Source organism: Ceratotherium simum, chromosome 7, assembly GCF_057802395.1.
Source record: "Ceratotherium simum simum isolate JZ-2026a chromosome 7, ASM5780239v1, whole genome shotgun sequence".
NCBI classification, from domain to species: Eukaryota; Metazoa; Chordata; class Mammalia; order Perissodactyla; family Rhinocerotidae; genus Ceratotherium; species Ceratotherium simum.
This window is the reverse complement of record NC_141906.1, coordinates 13932624-13950906: the sequence shown is the minus strand read 5'-3', so window position 1 is coordinate 13950906 and position 18283 is coordinate 13932624. Positions and strand designations below refer to the sequence as shown.

General features: G+C 34.3%; 1 protein-coding gene across 3 annotated transcripts in view; it reads right to left on the bottom strand.

Moving 5' to 3' along the window:
- SOX6 (SRY-box transcription factor 6) overlaps nucleotides 1-18283 on the bottom strand; it is a 582258-nt gene that overhangs the window by 321184 nt on the left and 242791 nt on the right. For all 3 annotated transcript variants that reach the window (XM_087433166.1, XM_087433167.1, XM_087433168.1), the window contains one exon: nucleotides 10958-11165. In XM_087433166.1, coding sequence (XP_087289292.1) covers nucleotides 10958-11165 — 208 coding nt within the window. The remainder of the gene's footprint in view (nucleotides 1-10957; nucleotides 11166-18283) is intronic.

The window sequence follows — 18283 nt, the reverse complement described above, 5'->3', positions numbered from 1 at the left end:
TGCTGTAGCTGCATTAACTAAATCTTGCTCCTCACGCTAGCACTAGAGGAGAAAACTGAGGCATGGAGAGGTGCCCTATGTCATCCACCTGGCAAATGCAGAATTGAGATGCAAACACGGGCAGCCTAGCTCCAGAGCCCACACTCTTAATCAGTGGGCTATACTGTCTTTCTAAATATTAGAACTTATACTCAAACCCAGATCTATCTCACTCGAAAACATATGACTTTCAAACATGTTTCCTCATTGTTTAAACTATATCAAATTCCTCCTTTCGTACTGCAAAAGCTATCAGATAAGTAACACACACCAACATATATGCTAACTAAATATAACACAGTAAAAATATATGTAGAAATCCAAATTATTGTTTAGAGATGTGAATAATGATAATAATCCATCAGATATACACATAAACACGTGTTCATTCTTGTGCTGAGTAGCAGCTGCATAATCCATTGAAAAGCCTATCCCACCAGGAATCCAAAGCTCAAATGCTCATGCCCTTTCTCTACATACACAGTCAAATGAATCCACATACTTTCAGTATCTTGATAGCTTGAAGCACACAATTCCACTGGACAAATACTCTAATTTCTGACCAACATATATCCTACGGAACTGTACCTAAACCCTGCATACTTTCCATTAAGTTTATGGTCTTTATCAAAGCGAGCTCACTTTTTCTAACATTTCTATCTAATGTTATTCTAATATTTGTATCAAAATAATTTATCTAACTCCCTCTTGATCACAATAATTATTATCCAAGGAATAAGTCTTTTAAAAGAGCCAAAAAGTCAGAAAGAAGGTTTTATTTTGTCAGAGAGTTGAGGTTTGTATCATTGTATTCCTTTCTGTGCAATCTCATATGACTCCAGAACCTGACCCAAACCAGTTCACTGGGCCTAAGATCATATACTTAGTAGTATGATACACAAGACATGATAGTGGCTGAAGAACTATTATTAAAGAGAGATTAAAACAGCTGTACATTATGCTGAAGCACTCACTCTTCCCTTTACAAACAGACGGTCCTGGATTACAAGCAGCACTTGACCATTTAAATCACGACAACAACCAGATTTAACCAGCTGGGCCATATTCTCCTAGGCAATGCCTGTTGACCTCCTCAGTCGCAGCTGCTCAAATGAAATTCTCATTAGACAACTTATTTTCAGAAGCCAAAGGACTCTCTGATTAAATATATGTATTTAGATATAGAAGTCCTTTTTAAAGTATTCATTTTCTGACAACTGTCGCTTATGTTTGAGCCCAGCTACATTGGCAACAACATGGGTGATACAAGGATAACTAAAATTCACCATTTAATCACAACTGAACGATTTTTTATCTTGGAAGCATTGTAACCTGAATCTATTAATGAAAGTCTTTCTGCATACTCTACCCATCACTATCAACAGTGTTTTAAAAGGTAGATTCATTCATTCAATCCATCTATCCATGCATCTATGCATTTATCTATCTACCTACCTACCTATCTATGACAAAAATATCAAGGTTAAATTTACAACAAAACAGAAACCTTGCCTATTTTCCCACAAATATCACTTTCAAAGGAGGCACTTGAGACAGAACACCTTTGTTCATCAGTATTTCAGCAACCCAGGCAAATCACTGCTCTGGAGAGGGCATTTCTTGAGGGAACAGCAGATAAAATACTGGACAATTATCTGGATGATCAAAGAATCTGCCTGTAAGAGAATAGCTTTCCTATTACTACATGGAGAGTTTTTGTTTTACCATGTAGATATTGTTTTAAAATAGATCATAATAAATAAATTTTTTATAGATCAGTTCCTATATATGAGGGGAAGAGCGGGGAAGATATTTAGTCTAATAGAGTCAAAACATTCTCCAGGACAAGAATGACTCAAGAAAGGTCACTTATTATGTCAATCTCTCAGGCTTGTCATGCATGAGGTGTTGCCTTCAAACCAGGAAGTAGAAGTGAGGGAGAGGTGGGTTATGCACTTGAAAGCTCTTATATGTCCCATAAGATAAGAGATGTCCCAAATGAGGAGATGGACCTGGAGCTTTGAAGGGTCAAACCCAGGCAAATATTGGAGGAGCTATTATACCTCCTTAGACCTAGAATATAATTATTATAGAATCAGAAATCTATCAGAAACTTTTTAATGATATTTTCTATAATTATTTCTGTTCTCCCATTATACTGTTCTGTTCTATTAACTCCAAGCAGATAACTAAAATTAGAAATCAAACTCAAAATAAAAAATAGAAATCCTCTTTGCTCCCATCTCCAAAACATGTTCCTCTACTTCTTTTTATTAATCACAATTAATAAATACATTACCACCCTCCTGTTCACCCAAAGTTTAAAGACTGTGAGCTACCTTTGAACCATTCCTCTCTCTCATTCTCCTTACTTAAATGTCAAGTCCTAACAATTCTATCTCCTAATATCTTTTCCAAATGCATCCCTTCTTCCTTTCCCTTACTTCTGCTGCCTCAGTTCAGGCCTTCATTATCTCTAGCCTGAAACAATTTCTTTACTGTCTCTCTGTGCTCCCATACATCCTACACAGTACTGCCAGATTAACTTTCCTGAAGGAAAGCTTTAATCCATCACCTTATTGTGCTAAAAAACAGTCAGTGGTTCTTCCATAACCTTCAATATAAAGTTCAAACTCCTTAGCCAAGAATTAAGGGGCCTCTGTGATGTGAACATAACCTACCTTTTCAGTCTTATATCTCATATGCATCTTCACATACTTTTTTGGGGGGGTGGTAAGTAGTATAGACACCTCTATTGTTGTTCAAAATTGTTGTGGCTTTTCTTGGCACTTTGCTATCCACATGAATTTTATAATCAGCTTGTTAAATACTCTACCCTTAAAGACTCACAAATCCAGTTCCGATTTTTATTAAAAACTTATTGAATTTGTAGATTAATGTGGTAAGATTTAAGGTCATTATGTTATTGAGTGTTGCTTTCCACAAATATAATTCTCCATTTATCCAGACTTTTTTATATCAATAATTTTTACAATGTTCTTAAAAGACTTGTACATTTTGTTTTCTTTTTACCTTTTGACCCCCTTCACCTACTTCTCCCACCCTCCACCCCCAACTCTGGCAACCACCAATCTGTTCTCTGTATCAAGGAGCTTGGTTTTTTTTTTTTTTTTTTAGATTCCACATATAAGAGCGATCATATGGTATTTGTCTTTCTCTGCCTGACTTATTTCACTTAGCATAACGCCCTCAAGGTCCATCCATGTTGTCGCAAATGGCAAGATTTCATTCTTTTTCATGGCTGAATAATATTCCAAAGAACACCATGTCTTCTTTATCCATTCACCCACTGATGGACACTTAGATTGTTTCCATATCTTGGGTACTGTAAATAATGCTGCAATGAACATGGGCATGCATGTATTAATGTTTTCGTTTTCTTTGGATAAATACCCAGAAGTGGAATTGCTGAATCATATGGTAGTTCTATTTGTAATTTTTTGAGGAACCTCCATACTATTTTTCATAGTGGCTGCACCAATTTATATTCCCACTAACAGTGCACAAGGGTTCCCATTTCTCCACATCCTTACTAACACTTATTTCTTGTTTTTTGATAATAGCCATTCTAAAAAGTGAGAGGATATCTCCTTGTGATTTTGGTTTGCATTTCCCTGGTGATTAATGATGTTGAGCATCTTTTCATGCACATGTTGGCCATCTGGAAGTCTTCTTCGGAAAAATATCTATTCAGATCTGTCCATTTTTTAATAGGATTATTTGGCTTTTTGCTCTTGAGTTGTATGAGTTCTTTATATATTTTGGATATTAGCCCCTTATCAGATATATGATTTGCAAATATTTTCTCCCATTCAGTAGGATGCCTTTTCATTTTGTTGATGGTTTCCTTTGCTGTGCAGAAATCTTTTAGTATGATATAGTCCCACTTATTTATTTTTGCTTTTGTTGCTTTTGCTTTTGGTGTCAGATTCAAAAAATCATCACCAAGACCTATGTCAAGGAGCTTACCAGCTGTTTTCTTCTAGGAGTTTTATATTTCAGGTCTTACATTCAAGTCTTTATTACATTTTGAGTTAATTGTTGTGTATAGTGTAAGACAATGGTCCAGTTTCATTCTTTTGCATGTGGCTGTCCAGTTTTCCCAACACCATTTATTGAAGAGACTGTCCTTTCCCCATTGTATATTCCTGGCTCCTTTGTCACAAATTAATTGACCATATATGTGTGGGTTTACTTCTGGGCTTTTTATTCTGTTCCATTGATCTATGTATCTGTTTTTATGCCAATACCAAACTGTTTTAATTACTATAGCTTAGTAATATAGTTTGAAATCAGGAAGTATGATGCCTCCAGCTTTGTTCTTCTTTCTCAAGATTGCTTTGGCTATTTGGGTTTTTTTGTGGTTCCACATAAATTTTAGGATTATCTGTTCTATTTCTTTGAAAAATGACATTGGAATTTTTATAGGGATTGCATTGAATCTGTAGATTGCTTTGAGTAGTATGAACATTTTAATAATATTGATTCTTCCAATCCATGAGCATGGAATATCTTTCCCTTTATTTGTGTTTTCAATTTCCTTCATTTATGTCTTGTAGTTTTCAACATACAGGTCTTTCACCTCCTTAGTTAAATTTATTCCTAAGTATTTTATTCTTTCTAATGCAATTGTAAATGGGATTGTTTACTTTATTTCTCTTTTTGATAGTTTGTTATTAGTGTAAGAAACGTAATATTTTTGATATTGATTTTTGATATTGATTTTGTATCATGCAACTTTACTGAATTCATTTATTAGTTCTAACACTTTTTTAATGGAGTCTTTAGGGATTTCTATATATAATACCATGTCATCTGCAAACAGTGACAGTTTTACTTCTTCCTTTCCAATGTGGATGCGTATTATTTCTTTTTCTTGCTTAACTGCTCTGTGTAGGAATTCCAATACTATATTGAATAAAAGTGGCGAGAGTGGGCATCCTTGTATTGTTTCTGATCCTAGAGGGAAGGGTTTCAGCTTTTCACCACTGAGTATGATGTTAGCTGTGGGTTTGTCATTCATGGCCTATACTATGTTGAGGTACTTTCCTTCTATACCCACTTTGTTAAGAGTTTTTATCAAAAACGGATGTTGAATTTTGTCAAATGCTTTTTCTGCATCTACTGAGATGATCATATGATTTTTATCTTTCACTTCGTTAATGTGGTGTATCACATTGACTGATTTGCAAAGGTTGAACCATCCTTGCACCCCTGGAATAAATCCTACTTGATTATGGTGTCTGATCTGTTTAACGTATTGTTGAATTCGGCTTGCTAATATTTTGCTGAGGATTTTTGCATCTACTATGTTCACCAGGGCAATTAGCCTGTAATTTTCTTTTCTTGTGGTGTCTTTGTCTGGCTTTGGTATCAGGGTAACACTGGCCTCATAAAATGAGTTTGGAAGAGTTCCTGCCTCTTCTCTTTTTTGGAAGAGTTTGAGGATTGGCATTAATTTTTCTTTTATTGCTTGGTAGAATTCACCAGTGAGGCCATCTGGTCCTGGACTTTAGTTTGTTAGGAGGTTTTTGATTACAAATTTAATTTCCCTACTAGCAATTGGTCTGTTCAGATTTTCTCTCTCATCATGATTCAGTCTTGGTAGGTTGTATGCTTCTAGGAATTTATCCATTTCTTCTAGGTTGTCAAATTTGTTGGTATATAATTGTTCATAGTAATCTCTTACAATCCTCTGTATTTCTGTGGTATCAGTTGTAACATCTCTTTCTTTTCTGATTTTATTTATTTAGTTCTACTTTTTTCTTGTTAAGTCTAGGTAAAGGTTGTCAATCTTTTTTTCTTTTCAAAGAACCAGCTCTTAGTTTCATTGATCTTCTCTAGTCTCTGTTTACCTCTATTTCATTTATTTCTGCTCTAATCTTTATTTCCTTCCTTCTATTAACTTTGGGCTTTCTTTACTCTTCTTTTTCTAGTTCCTTGAGATATAAAATTAGGTTGCTTATTTAAGTCTTCTCTCAGTTTTTGAGGTAGGCATTTATTGCTATAAATTTCCCTCTGAGAACTGCTTTTGCTGCATCCCACAAATTTTGGTATGTTATATTTCTATTTTCATTTGTCTCAAGGTATTTTTTTATTTCTCTTTTGATTTCTTCTTTGACCCATTGGTTGTTCAGTGGCATGTTGATTAATCTAAACACATTTGTAAATTTTCCAGTTTTCTTCATGTAATTAACTTCTAGTTTCATGCCATTATGGTTGAAAGAGATGCTTGATATGATTTCAATCCTCTTGAATTTACTAAGACTTGTTTTGTGGCCTAACATATGATCTATCCTCAAAAATGTTTCATGTGCACTTGAGAAGAATCTGTATTCTGTTGCTTTTGGATGGAATGTTCTATATATATCTGTTAAATCCATCTAGTCTAATGTGTCATTAAAGGCTGATGTTTCCTTATTGATTTTCTGTCTGGATGATCTATCTATTGATGTAAGTAGGGTATTAAAATTTCCTACTATTATTGTATTGCTGTCTTTCTCCCTTTAGGTCTGTTAATATTTGCTTTATATATTTTGGTGCTCCTATGTTGGGTACATAAATATTTACAAATGTTGTATCCTCTTGTTGGATTAACCCTTTTATCATTATACAACACCCATCTTTGTCTCTTATTACAGTCTTTGTTTTAAAGTCTATTTTGTCTGATATAAGTATAGCTACTCCAGCTTCTTTTGGTTTTGATTTGCATGGAATATCTTTTTCTATCCCTTCACTTTCACTCTGTGTGTGTCCTTACAGCTAAAGTGAGTCTCTTGTAGGCAGCATATAGGTGGGTCTATTTTTTTTTAATCCACTAAGCCACTCTATGTCTTTTGATTAGAGAATTCCATCCATTGACATTTAAAGTAATTATTGATAGGTATGTAGTCATTGCCATTTTTTGAATTGTTTACTGGCTGTTTTAGTAGTTCCTCTCCACTACTACTCTCCTACCACTTTAAATTAGAACCTGAACTATTGGCTGTTTTACAGCTCTCTGCCTGTTCCTTCCGCCTGAAATGTCCCTCCTCTCCATTTCTGCCTATATAAATCCTTTCATTCTCCAAGACCAGTAAAGACCCATTTCCCTATAGAACATTTCCATGGCTTCCTAGGCAGATGCAATCTATCTTGTAAACTCCTATAACATTTTATCTATATAGCTCTCATGAATTTATCATATTTAGACATTGAATTATAGTTCATTTTGTATATGTCTTACAGATTTTTCTAGAATATGAACTTTTTAAAGCCAGAGACTGTTGTTCTATTCATTATGGGTGCCCCATATCATGTCACATAGAGGTTCTTAAGCTAGGATCCACAGAACTCAAGAGTCCATCTATAGAATTCAGGGGTTCTGTGAACTTGGATGGGAAAAATTCTTTTTTGCTAACCTCTAACTGAAAATTTTCATTTCCTTAAATTATGGATACAGGCAACAAACCATAAAATATTCATAGTTATGTGCAACATTGTAACCAATAGGATCACAATATTTTTATCACATTGTACTTGTTGAAGATATCTCAAAATATCTTTTATACTTGTCACTACTTCAAAATTATGATATTTTTAGTCCTTCCATTAGATCTTATTGTTTAATGCATTAGTAAAGTATCACTTTCTACCATATCACAAAATAAAAAAAGAAGAAAGGACCTGTATACTTCACAGACTACCAAAGGGATTCATGGCAAAAAAAAAAAAAAAAGATAAGTGAGTAAGCAGCCCTCAGTTATAATATAGCACTTTGCAACATAAGAAGAAAAATTTGTAGAAAAATAATCACAGTACTATGTAGTTCTTGATTAGGGCTATTAAAAAATATATACCATGAACTATAGAATATTGTACAAGCATATTGTTCATAAAAATTCATAGTCTTGGCATTGGAAAAAGACCAGTTCTCTGTCCTCTACAATAGCCCTATTAAAATGGCAATTAAGATTGCTGCATACCTCCAAGGACAATTTGTTATCTTCTAAAGAAGATTATTTGATACACGGACAGCTCCAACTGTTAGATAGTTGGTCTTGTTATAAATAATAATCTAGTTCCTTGTAACTTCTTGTCACTCATCTGCATTCTATCCCCAGGGAGCTGGATACAATAAATCCCGTTCCTCCTCCATATGAATTTAATCTTTAAAGACAACCATCACATCATCCTTGATCTTCTTTTCTCTGGGGTTAATATTACTAGTTCCTTCAACCATTCCTCTTATTATATAATTCTGTGCCTGTTATCATGTCAATTGCTCTCCTCTGAGAATATCCCAATGCTTTTGAGTCTCTCTTAAAGTGTGGTAATTCTCAACTCAACACAATACCTCAGATGCATTCTATTGAGCAGGGAGTTCAGTGGGACTACCACCTCTTGAATGCTACATACCATAATTCTAGTAATTCTGACTGAGATAGCATTGGTAGTTTTTTGGCAATATTCCCCATGCTGACCCCATTGCACTTTCTGTCCCCTAAAACTCATAAGCTTTTTTTTATTCATGTGTCTGCTCTTTGAATTTCCTTCAGTAATTTCTTGTGCAACTAGGAGTTTTGGAAACAACCTCTGGATTGACAACAGCATCTATTAAATTTTATCTTGACGGGTTAGTTTTAGGTTCATATTTTCAGTTTATAAAAACATTTTGAGTTTTGTTTCTTTTATACATTACATTCGCTGTTCCTCCCAGATTTGTGGAATCTGTAAGTTTGATGAGCATGCTTTTTATCACTTCATATTTGTACCTAATATATTATGTACATTAATATACACTAAGAATGCCTGAATTTCTGATGCCTAAAATATATGTACTGTAGAAAATAATCAAAGTCCTGTAAAGTACCTAAAAAACATTCTTCAATAGTAGGAATATAGTAATAAAGGATGCTTGAAGGAGAGGTCTCGTCTTGCAAGTGCCTCTCTTGTATCAAATCTATAACACACACTAATGAAGAGGAACAATAGAAAACTAACCATTACATGCGAGGGAAAAAGGACTTTAAATTCCCTAGGAGTCCAGACCAAAAAAAAGAAAATCACAAATCAATTTCTTTACTTTTACACTAAAGACCCCTCTCAAGTATTTTCAAAACCACTTTCTTATAGAACTAAAACCATCTTTTTGATGAATCACAATTAAAAGTAATCTAGCAATCTCACTTATTCAGAGATTACTGACCTAGCAGCCTCAGTTATTCTAGAACATAACCAAGAATGAGTAAAATAAAGTCTCTAAACAGCCAGAAGAGTCAGCACTAAAGATCATGTATATTACCCAGAATCTCTCAACAACTCAACCAGAAATATTTATTCATATTTGAAATATAGTCCAGAATGTCATGATCATCTAATTTCATAATTTATAGACGAATGGAAGGAACAAATTAGAAATTATTCACAACCAAGCAAGAAGTAACAGCCTGCAACCTGATATTAAAGGAGGAGAAACCAACACACACACACACACACACACACACACACACACATGCACCTGCCAAAAAAGTTATCTATAGCAAGCAGACACAAGAACTCCAAGGCTTCATAATTGCAGAGAAATAACCATAGAGCCAAATAGTCCTAATTTTCTCAGTGTTCTCTGGGGGCATCATTACATTTATAGCATAGTAAAATGACTGACATTTATAATATGATAATCATCACAATACCTTAAATTTAGGTAGTCTACTGTCCATAAGAGACTTTTACATTCATTATTAATTATAGTTAATTCTCAAAATGTTTGACTTACCAAGTCAGGTATTAGTACCACAGCAAATTTTAAATTTTGTGGCTCAGGGAGATTGAAGAACGTACCCAGGGTCACACAATTGTTAGATAGGCACTGGAGTTCATAGTCTACTGCATCATGACTCTGAGTCATTGAAAAATATTTACAATTTGTGCCATATAATCTGGTCAGCAAGATGGGGAAGCATGTAATACATTTTAGAAACTTCCACAAAAATTGCTGATGTGGTGGACACATCCACAAAAGTTAATCTGAAACTTTCACAAAAATTAATTTGAAACTTTTACATTTTTGAGCCCTTAAAGGAATAAAATTAAGTTACATGAAAAATTCCCTTATGTCAAATTCTCATTTCCCTATAGTGCCACAGAGGTCTAGATTTAACTTAAAATGTTAGTAATAAATCCAGAACCATTAATTACTCTACATTTTAAAATCTAAAATCTGTACATTGAAAAATGAAAGAATGTACATAGTATAGTAATGACTTAGACTTGATTTATTTAATTTAAAAATATTATTAGACAGTCTTCTTTCATCTGTTGTTTAGGAACTAGGTGAACCTAAGTGGACTCTTGTGGAGATGTTGCAGTAGATGTCACGAGTCAAAGTACTTCCCCTTTGAACATTTAGCTTTAACAATGTTAGAAACCCTCAATTGTCAATTCTACAACATTTGGAGGTAAAATAATAATATTTATAAATTTATAATATTTATAAAAATGAGGAGAAATAAATTAGTTGGGTTTTATTTATTTATTTGGCTTTTTAAACAGTTTATAGTTTCATAATGAAACATTATACATCAAAAGGAAGTAAAAGAGAAAAAATGAAAAATAAAGTTGCAGCTGGGAAAATTCCCATACTACCTTTTTCCAGGGCAAAGGCTTACAGTCAGTTTAAAACCTTGATTTGTTATCATAAGAACCAAATAAAATGCACAAAGTTTTAGAAAAATGAAGCTATCTGCTTAACACTCCTAATGGATCACAATCTGCCATCACCATGGTAACCTGTGAATAACTTTTTCCTAGCTAGTGCCAATTATGCACTTCTCTGGCCCTTGAAATCCCACTCATTTTTTTTTTAAGGCCTGGAATCTTTAAAAGAATAAAGCCCAATAGTTAAGTCCACACATACCCTCTTGTTCAGTCCGAGTCATTTCCTCAAGCTTCTTCTGTTTCAGTGTGTCCACCACATCGGCAAGGCTCCCTTTGCGGCGTTCTGGGGTTCCAAAAGTAACACTGGTCATTATCTCGCGGTCCCGACTCCCTTCGTCAGGCTTATGTGGTGAGGTAGAGGTATTTCGGAAGGAATATAGGGAACATAACTTATTATTCTCTGACTCCTAGAAAAACAAAATAAAATAAAACCATTAGAATATTTATCTCTTTGCATATCTTTGGAGAAAAATCCCAAACTCAGAATGACAGTATGTGATGTTTAGATACACAAAATATATTAACTATATCTGCTTAAAAAATACTAAACATGAAAGAAGCAATTATCAAAGGAACTAACCTGAAATTGTAGATTCAGACTGTTTATTGTTTTTAATTAGAAAGGAGTCTAAGTGGTTCAAAAGCTTAATTTTAAAACGGACATTTCAACTTCTTACTCATTTACACCCTTCATTTAAAACAATTCAGGTTCAGTTACTAATTATTAGGATTGATAGTTTTTCTTTTAATGGCACTTTTATTAGCAATGCTCTTCCCAATGCCTAAAAAATATGTACATCACAAAAACATTATTGTTTAATTTAGAACCAGTAGAGAAATTAGCTTCAATATCTAATGTTAATTGCTCACCAGAAAATATATAAAATATCTAAATAAGTGCCCAAAAGTTAGCCAATCTGAATATTTTTGTGTGCTGGGGTTTGGGGAGAATCATTTTTTTCTAGCTACACATCTGTCAAAAGGTACAGAAACCTCTTTCTAATCCTTACCCTTACCACTGATACTTCAGCACACAATCACACACATTTTTCACGGGGCACATAAAAATGGTTTGTTTTTATGTTTGCTTTTTTTTTTTTTAACAAAAGGACAAGTTTATTACAGAAATATTTGCACAAGAATTACTTCACAGTACACAGAAGTCAGCTAACTGGTAAGAGGGTTAGATCCATGAGCAAGGAAGAAAAGCAAATCTTAGATTGAAAATAATAAACACCAAAAATTTATAGAAAGAAATTGTTTTTGTATCTCTCTAAATCAGAACAGAGAGTCAGAAGCAACTATTATTTGGCAATAACTCATCAGCAGTCTTCCATTCACCTTATCTGTCTGTGCATGAGTATTCTCTCTCCCAATAAAAAAGTTGTGTGAAACAAATAAAACATCTAGCCCTTGTGATTCTCATCAGAGGCTTAAAAATCTTAATTGAGCCCTATATCACTCTCCTTCCAAAGAAGCCCAGCAAGCTTCAAACACTAGAGGAAGAAGCATCAGGCAAAGTTACAGAGCTAATAACTAGTGGGAAAGGGGAAGAAAAGGAAAATGGAGAAGTGAGTTTCCACATATATTAAATGAGATAACAATTGTACTCAATAAATGCTAGGTGTTTTGGTATTATTGTCATTGTATATAAGGTAGGAATACAACTTATTTTCAGGGTTATTGGGAGCATATAAGGAGAGAACATTTATAAAGCAACTAGGCACAGTGCTGAGCTCATAAGAGGTGGTGTTTGATAAATGGTAGCTACCATTATTCTGATGGAAGGAGCAGATCTAGGAATGGAGCCAAGGAGGTATTTATCCCTCTGGACCTAAGAAATTGTTTAGTAAAAAATGCTATGGACCTTGAACTAAAGTGAATATTGTGAAGTCTGTGAATATACTACAAAACCACTGAATTGTATACACTAAATGAGTGAATTGTGTGGTATGTGTATTATATCTCAATAAAGCTGTTAAAAAATATCGTGAGCCAAATCTTAATGTTGTCTGTATTCCCTTTATTAGTATAATGCCTAGCACAGAGCAAACACTCATTACATTTGTGTTGAAATAAACTGAAAAGGATAAAATTAATGCAGCAGGGCAAGAAAGAGAGCTCCTCTTTACCTTGCCCCTAGATCTTTTCCTTCCCCAGGAAAGATGCTGTATTTCATTTAATGTTTACAATAACTCTGTGGAGTAAGGCACAGGAATCCCTTCTTTTAGATACCAGTCATGGTTAGTACATGGATCCTTGGAACCTCCAGTTCATTCTCCACTTCGGGCAAATAAAACTCAGAGATATGTTTGCCAAAGCCATTTTGATCTCTTAATAGTGTCCCTATCAGAAATCTGACCTAGGCTTTTTTGAATCAATAATCACCATTTGATCAATCATGTTTCAGTCACTTTCATTTCAAATGTAAACTAGTCTCATATCATAGCCTATAAATCAAAAACATAAACAAACTCTGACTCAACCTAAGGGATTAAAGACCAAGTCAAAACAACAGTTATGTGCAAGTAGTTACCTACAAATGACTCACCATTGACCATAATAAAGAGGATTTTCCCACCACTCCCAAATTGAAATTGAAAGATGCTAGGAGTGGCTCTCCAGCCTGAGTAACAACTTTAAGTTTTCCTTAGAGCACTTAGGCTCCATAAAGTACCATTTTTTTCTCTCAGGACTAATTTCAGTCTTATTTACTCATGTCATTTACTTGTTAGGTAGACTATGTTCCTTGTTTTTACTCATGGAAACGTGGTCACTGCCACCCTGCACCACAGACAACAACCATGGGTTCCCACATCGATGACCCACACTGTCCTCAGCTCCATAATCTGTGCAAAGTGGCTCAACACTACAAAGAAGTGAGAGCAAGAAACTGAAAAGTCATGATTTCTCCAAGAAAGCCACAAGAACTACTTGCAATATGTCACCAAGGCATCAACATAGGCAGTGGATGAAATGATAAGTGGCTTAAGTTGTAGAAGTCATCTTATACCATCCTTAGGAAGGATGGAAAGGGGCAAAATATACCATTTCTGGCCTTCACTTTTTTTTTTTTTTTTTAAAGATTTTATTTATTTTATTTTTTCCCCCCAAAGCCCCAGCAGATAGTTGTATGTCATAGCTACACATCCTTCTAGTTGCGGCATGTGGGACTCGGCCTCAGGATGGACGGAGAAGCGGTGCCTCGATGCGCACCCGGGATCCGAACCCGGGCCGCCAGCATTGCAGCGCGCGCACTTAACCACCAAGCCACAGGGCCGGCCCTGGCCTTCACTTTTTAACTTTCTAAAACTTAAGAAAGATTGACCTTTGATGAATGGAGGCCTATAGGCAATTTATCTGAGTAAAAGGGCACGTAAATCCAAACACCTACAATGAGGAGGTTAGTGTTGGACAACAGGCACTAATGCCGAATGAGAAAAAGAAATTTGACAAAGGATCTATAGTTTATTTTCTAGAGGGATAGGTAATTTATAAGTAAGTTTTCTTAAGAAAAAAGCTCAACTTATTCTGTAATTTCCTAAAAACAAAACAGGTCCAATTGAGGCAAGATGCTCAACGATATCTATCTAGTCTTGATGCATGTCACTCATCAAGAGATGGAGAGATTTGAGAAAATATTTCCCTAAAGCAGTGGTTCTCAAACTTCAATGTGTAGAATTCCCTGGCAAGTATGTTAAAAAGTAGATACTTTAACTCCTCCCACATCCTGAAGAATGGGGCCCGAGAATATGAATTTTGATGAACATCCTAAGTGATTCCGATGCACAGGTCCTTTCATTCTTATGCACCCCACTTTAAGAAACACTAATCTCTAAGAAGGCAATGAAATAAATGTGTTGCCTTAATGTTATGATGTGGATATAATTATGAAAAAATTTTAAAGCCTGGTTAGTTGTGTTTTTAAAAAATAACACAAAGGAGATTACTTCTCTTCTTTTGATCTTTCTTGTGAAAAAAACCACTGTATAATATGACTGAACACATGAACATCACAAAAAGCAGAGCATGTGGGGCACTGAGTAAGCATTAGTTCATTCAAAGGAAATTTACTATAAATTTGTTTTCTCTTAATCTCTAACCTCAGTGGCCTCACCAAACCTAACAGTAAAGAAAATTTTCAAAATATTATTTAAAAGAATCCCAGCCCCAATACAAGGACTAAAGGAACGTTGATTCAGATTATCTAAAGAGTATTTCACTGGAAATCAAATAAACACAGTCCAAAAAATTACACATAGATGACTGAAGAAGCACACAGTAGTACAAAGAAAATAGTCATTAGGAAAGGTTTCTAGAAGAGACGAGAAATTTTCACAGTAAGAATATTTAATTAAGATATTTCTGTATCTGAAAGGATAGAAAAGTAAATATTAAAAACAAAACATATGCATGTATGATGACAGATGTTAACTAGACTTATTGTGGTGATTATTCTGCAATATATACAAATATCAAATCATTATGTTGTACACCTAAAACTAATACAATGTCGTATGCCAATTATACCTCAATTTAAAAAAAAAAAACATACGTGATGTGATGGATGTTAACTAAACTTATTGTGGTAATCATTTCACAATATACATATGCCAAATCATTATGTGGTACACCTTAAACTAATAAAATGTTATATGACAATTATATCTCAATAAAACTGGAGAAAACACACTAAATAAATATTGCTCAGATTTTTCAGAAGTTGTTATTCAAAACTGATTGCTCAGCAGTGGCATTAAAAGGATGCTAAACTTAGCCTTCTCATGATACTGTGAATATATCAAACATATTCAAATTTTTGAGCCTTTGTGCATCTTGTTCTTTTCCCCTAGAATGTGCTTCATTCTCTTTGACCGTGAACTCAACCCACTCTTCAAAGCTCAGATTAAGCTGCATTTCATTCTTGAAGTCCTCCCTGACTATACTGGGCCTCACTATCCTCCTGCCCCCTGCACTACACATCGAAAAACTTAATCAGAAACACACAACTTAGCATTTAATAATATACCAGAATAAATTATTCATTACTATTTTGCATGTATTAGTTATATTTGCAACTAAATTTTAACTCTTGGTGGATTGGGGCTATGTCTCATGCTTTTTCAATATGCCTCCAGAGCCTCAAACAAAATGTTGGCTGATGAACTTGAAACAACTACTCACCCAATATGTCAACAATAATCAAAAATTAAGGCTAAGGGTAAATACTTGCTCTAACAATGACAGGATTGCTTATTTAAACAAAATATTGAGAACTGAGATATTAAAAAACAAGGGATTCATTGGATAAAAGATGATATAGCTACACAAATGGAATACCACACAGCCATTAAAAACAATTATATATTGCGAATACAGTGTTGTTTATAGTGACGAATAATTAGAGGCAACTTGCATATCTATTTGTAGGAATTATTTGAAGGCATTATAGTTTTATCCATATGGTAGAATAATTTGAAATTATTGAGAATCATGTTTTGGCAGAAAATTTAGTGACATGTGGGAACACTCATAATGTATTGTTAGTGAAAAGTATTTTAATGAGAAAAAGCAATATACATTTTTTTAAGAAAAAATAATGTACAGAAGAAAAGACACCAGAATATCCAATAAAATGTTAATGGTCCTCTGAGTGTTGGGATAGGCAGTTTCTATTTTCTTTTTGAAGTTCTCTATATTTTGCAAATGTTCTATCATAAATAATACTTTTACTCACAAAATAAATAGTATTACCAAGGTTGCATATGAATACCCAAAAAATGTTATAATTTATTTACGAGGAAAGATGTATTAAATGGAAAAAAGGATATATTGTAGTATTTAGCATATAACCTCAATTTTTTTATATGTGTGCATAAGGGTAAATGTGGCTGCCAAAAAAAAAAAAAAACTGGGAAGATATACACCAAAATATTTATAGTGATTTCTAATGGGTGATGAGATTATTGGTAATTTTTATTTTCTTTTTTGCTTATCTGTGTTTTCTAATTTATAATTAATGAACATATTGCTTATGTAATAAAAAAATTTTTTTAAAGATGCTTGGAGAAAACAAAAATGAATTTAAGAGAACAGAGTTTGGCCTTCTCAAAGATGTCTAGAGAGTTAGTATATTATAGTCTCCGTGTATTGAACCCAGAAAAAATAACCAAGCTTTCTTTCCTTGGCATTTCTGCAGTTGAGGGTTCTCAAATAATATTTTCCAATAAAACTAATTATTTCAAAGGGAAGCTTTGTATCAGCTAAAATCTAGATCCTTATAATTATCACCCATTGTTTCCTGTTTGCCCCTAAAGACACACAAAATCAATCTATTTCCTCTTCCATGTTAGAGTTGTTCAAATATCTTAAGGGAGGCATTAAATTAACAGTTCTTTTCTAGGTGAAACTCCTCCAATTTCTACACCCATTTCTCATTTGACATGGTTTCTAGACCCTTTGTCATTCTCCTCTGATATACTTCCATCTCTACATGTTATTCTAAAAATGTGTTGCCAAGAACTGAATACCAAGTTCTGCATCTCATTTTCAGCAAGAAGAAAAGTAACACTCAGAAGGTTATGTGGCTTCCCCCATGTCACACAGGTAGAACAGGCAGAGCTAAAATCTAAATGTAGGTTTTCTGACACCAAATCCAATGCTTTTTCCATTCCACAGGGCTATAATAAAACCACTCTCAACAGTAAAAGATGCCATAATTTCAATCACACCTACCGTCTAAATCTTTTTGTTGCCTTGCATTTCCAAAGGCGAGATTTACCTACTTTTGAGAGAAGAATTCCACTTTGTTATTAACCCTAATCCAAGAGTTACCAAGAAGTACCTTATATTAGTCATCTATCGTTATATAAAAATCACCCTAAAACTTAGTGCTTAAAACCACAATAACCATTTATTATTTTTTATGGTTTCTGTGGATCAGGAATTTGGGAACATTGGGCTGGTTGGTTCTGCCTCAAGGTCTCTCATGAGGTTGTCGTTATGTCAACGGCTAAGGCTGAAGTCATCTCAAAGGCTTCTTTACTCACAGATGTGAACACTTCAAGAGCTCAGGGCTGGAAGCTGGGGTTCCTTAGACATCTTCCTCTGTCTCTAGATGATCTCTCTACATGATCTTTTCTCTCCAGCATGTTGACTTCAGACTAGCTAGACTTCTTACATGGTAGTTCAGGCCTCCAAAGGTGCATGTCCCCAGAAAGAGCCAGATGAAAGCTATATTACTGATTCTAACCTAGCCTGGGAAGTCATGCCGTGTAGCTGTAAATGCATTCTATTCAATAATGAGTCACCAAGCCTTGCCCATAGTCAAGGGGATGGGAGTTAGACTCTGCCTTTTTATAGGATGGAGTTATAATTATATCCTCAAATAGTTTCTGTGAGAAACAAATAACGTATAAAGCACTTAGGACAGTGCCTATCACATAAGTACTCAATAAATGATAACTACTCGTTATTAAATTCAAACATCATTTGTCCAATTGTCCTTTGTTTCAATTTTCAATTC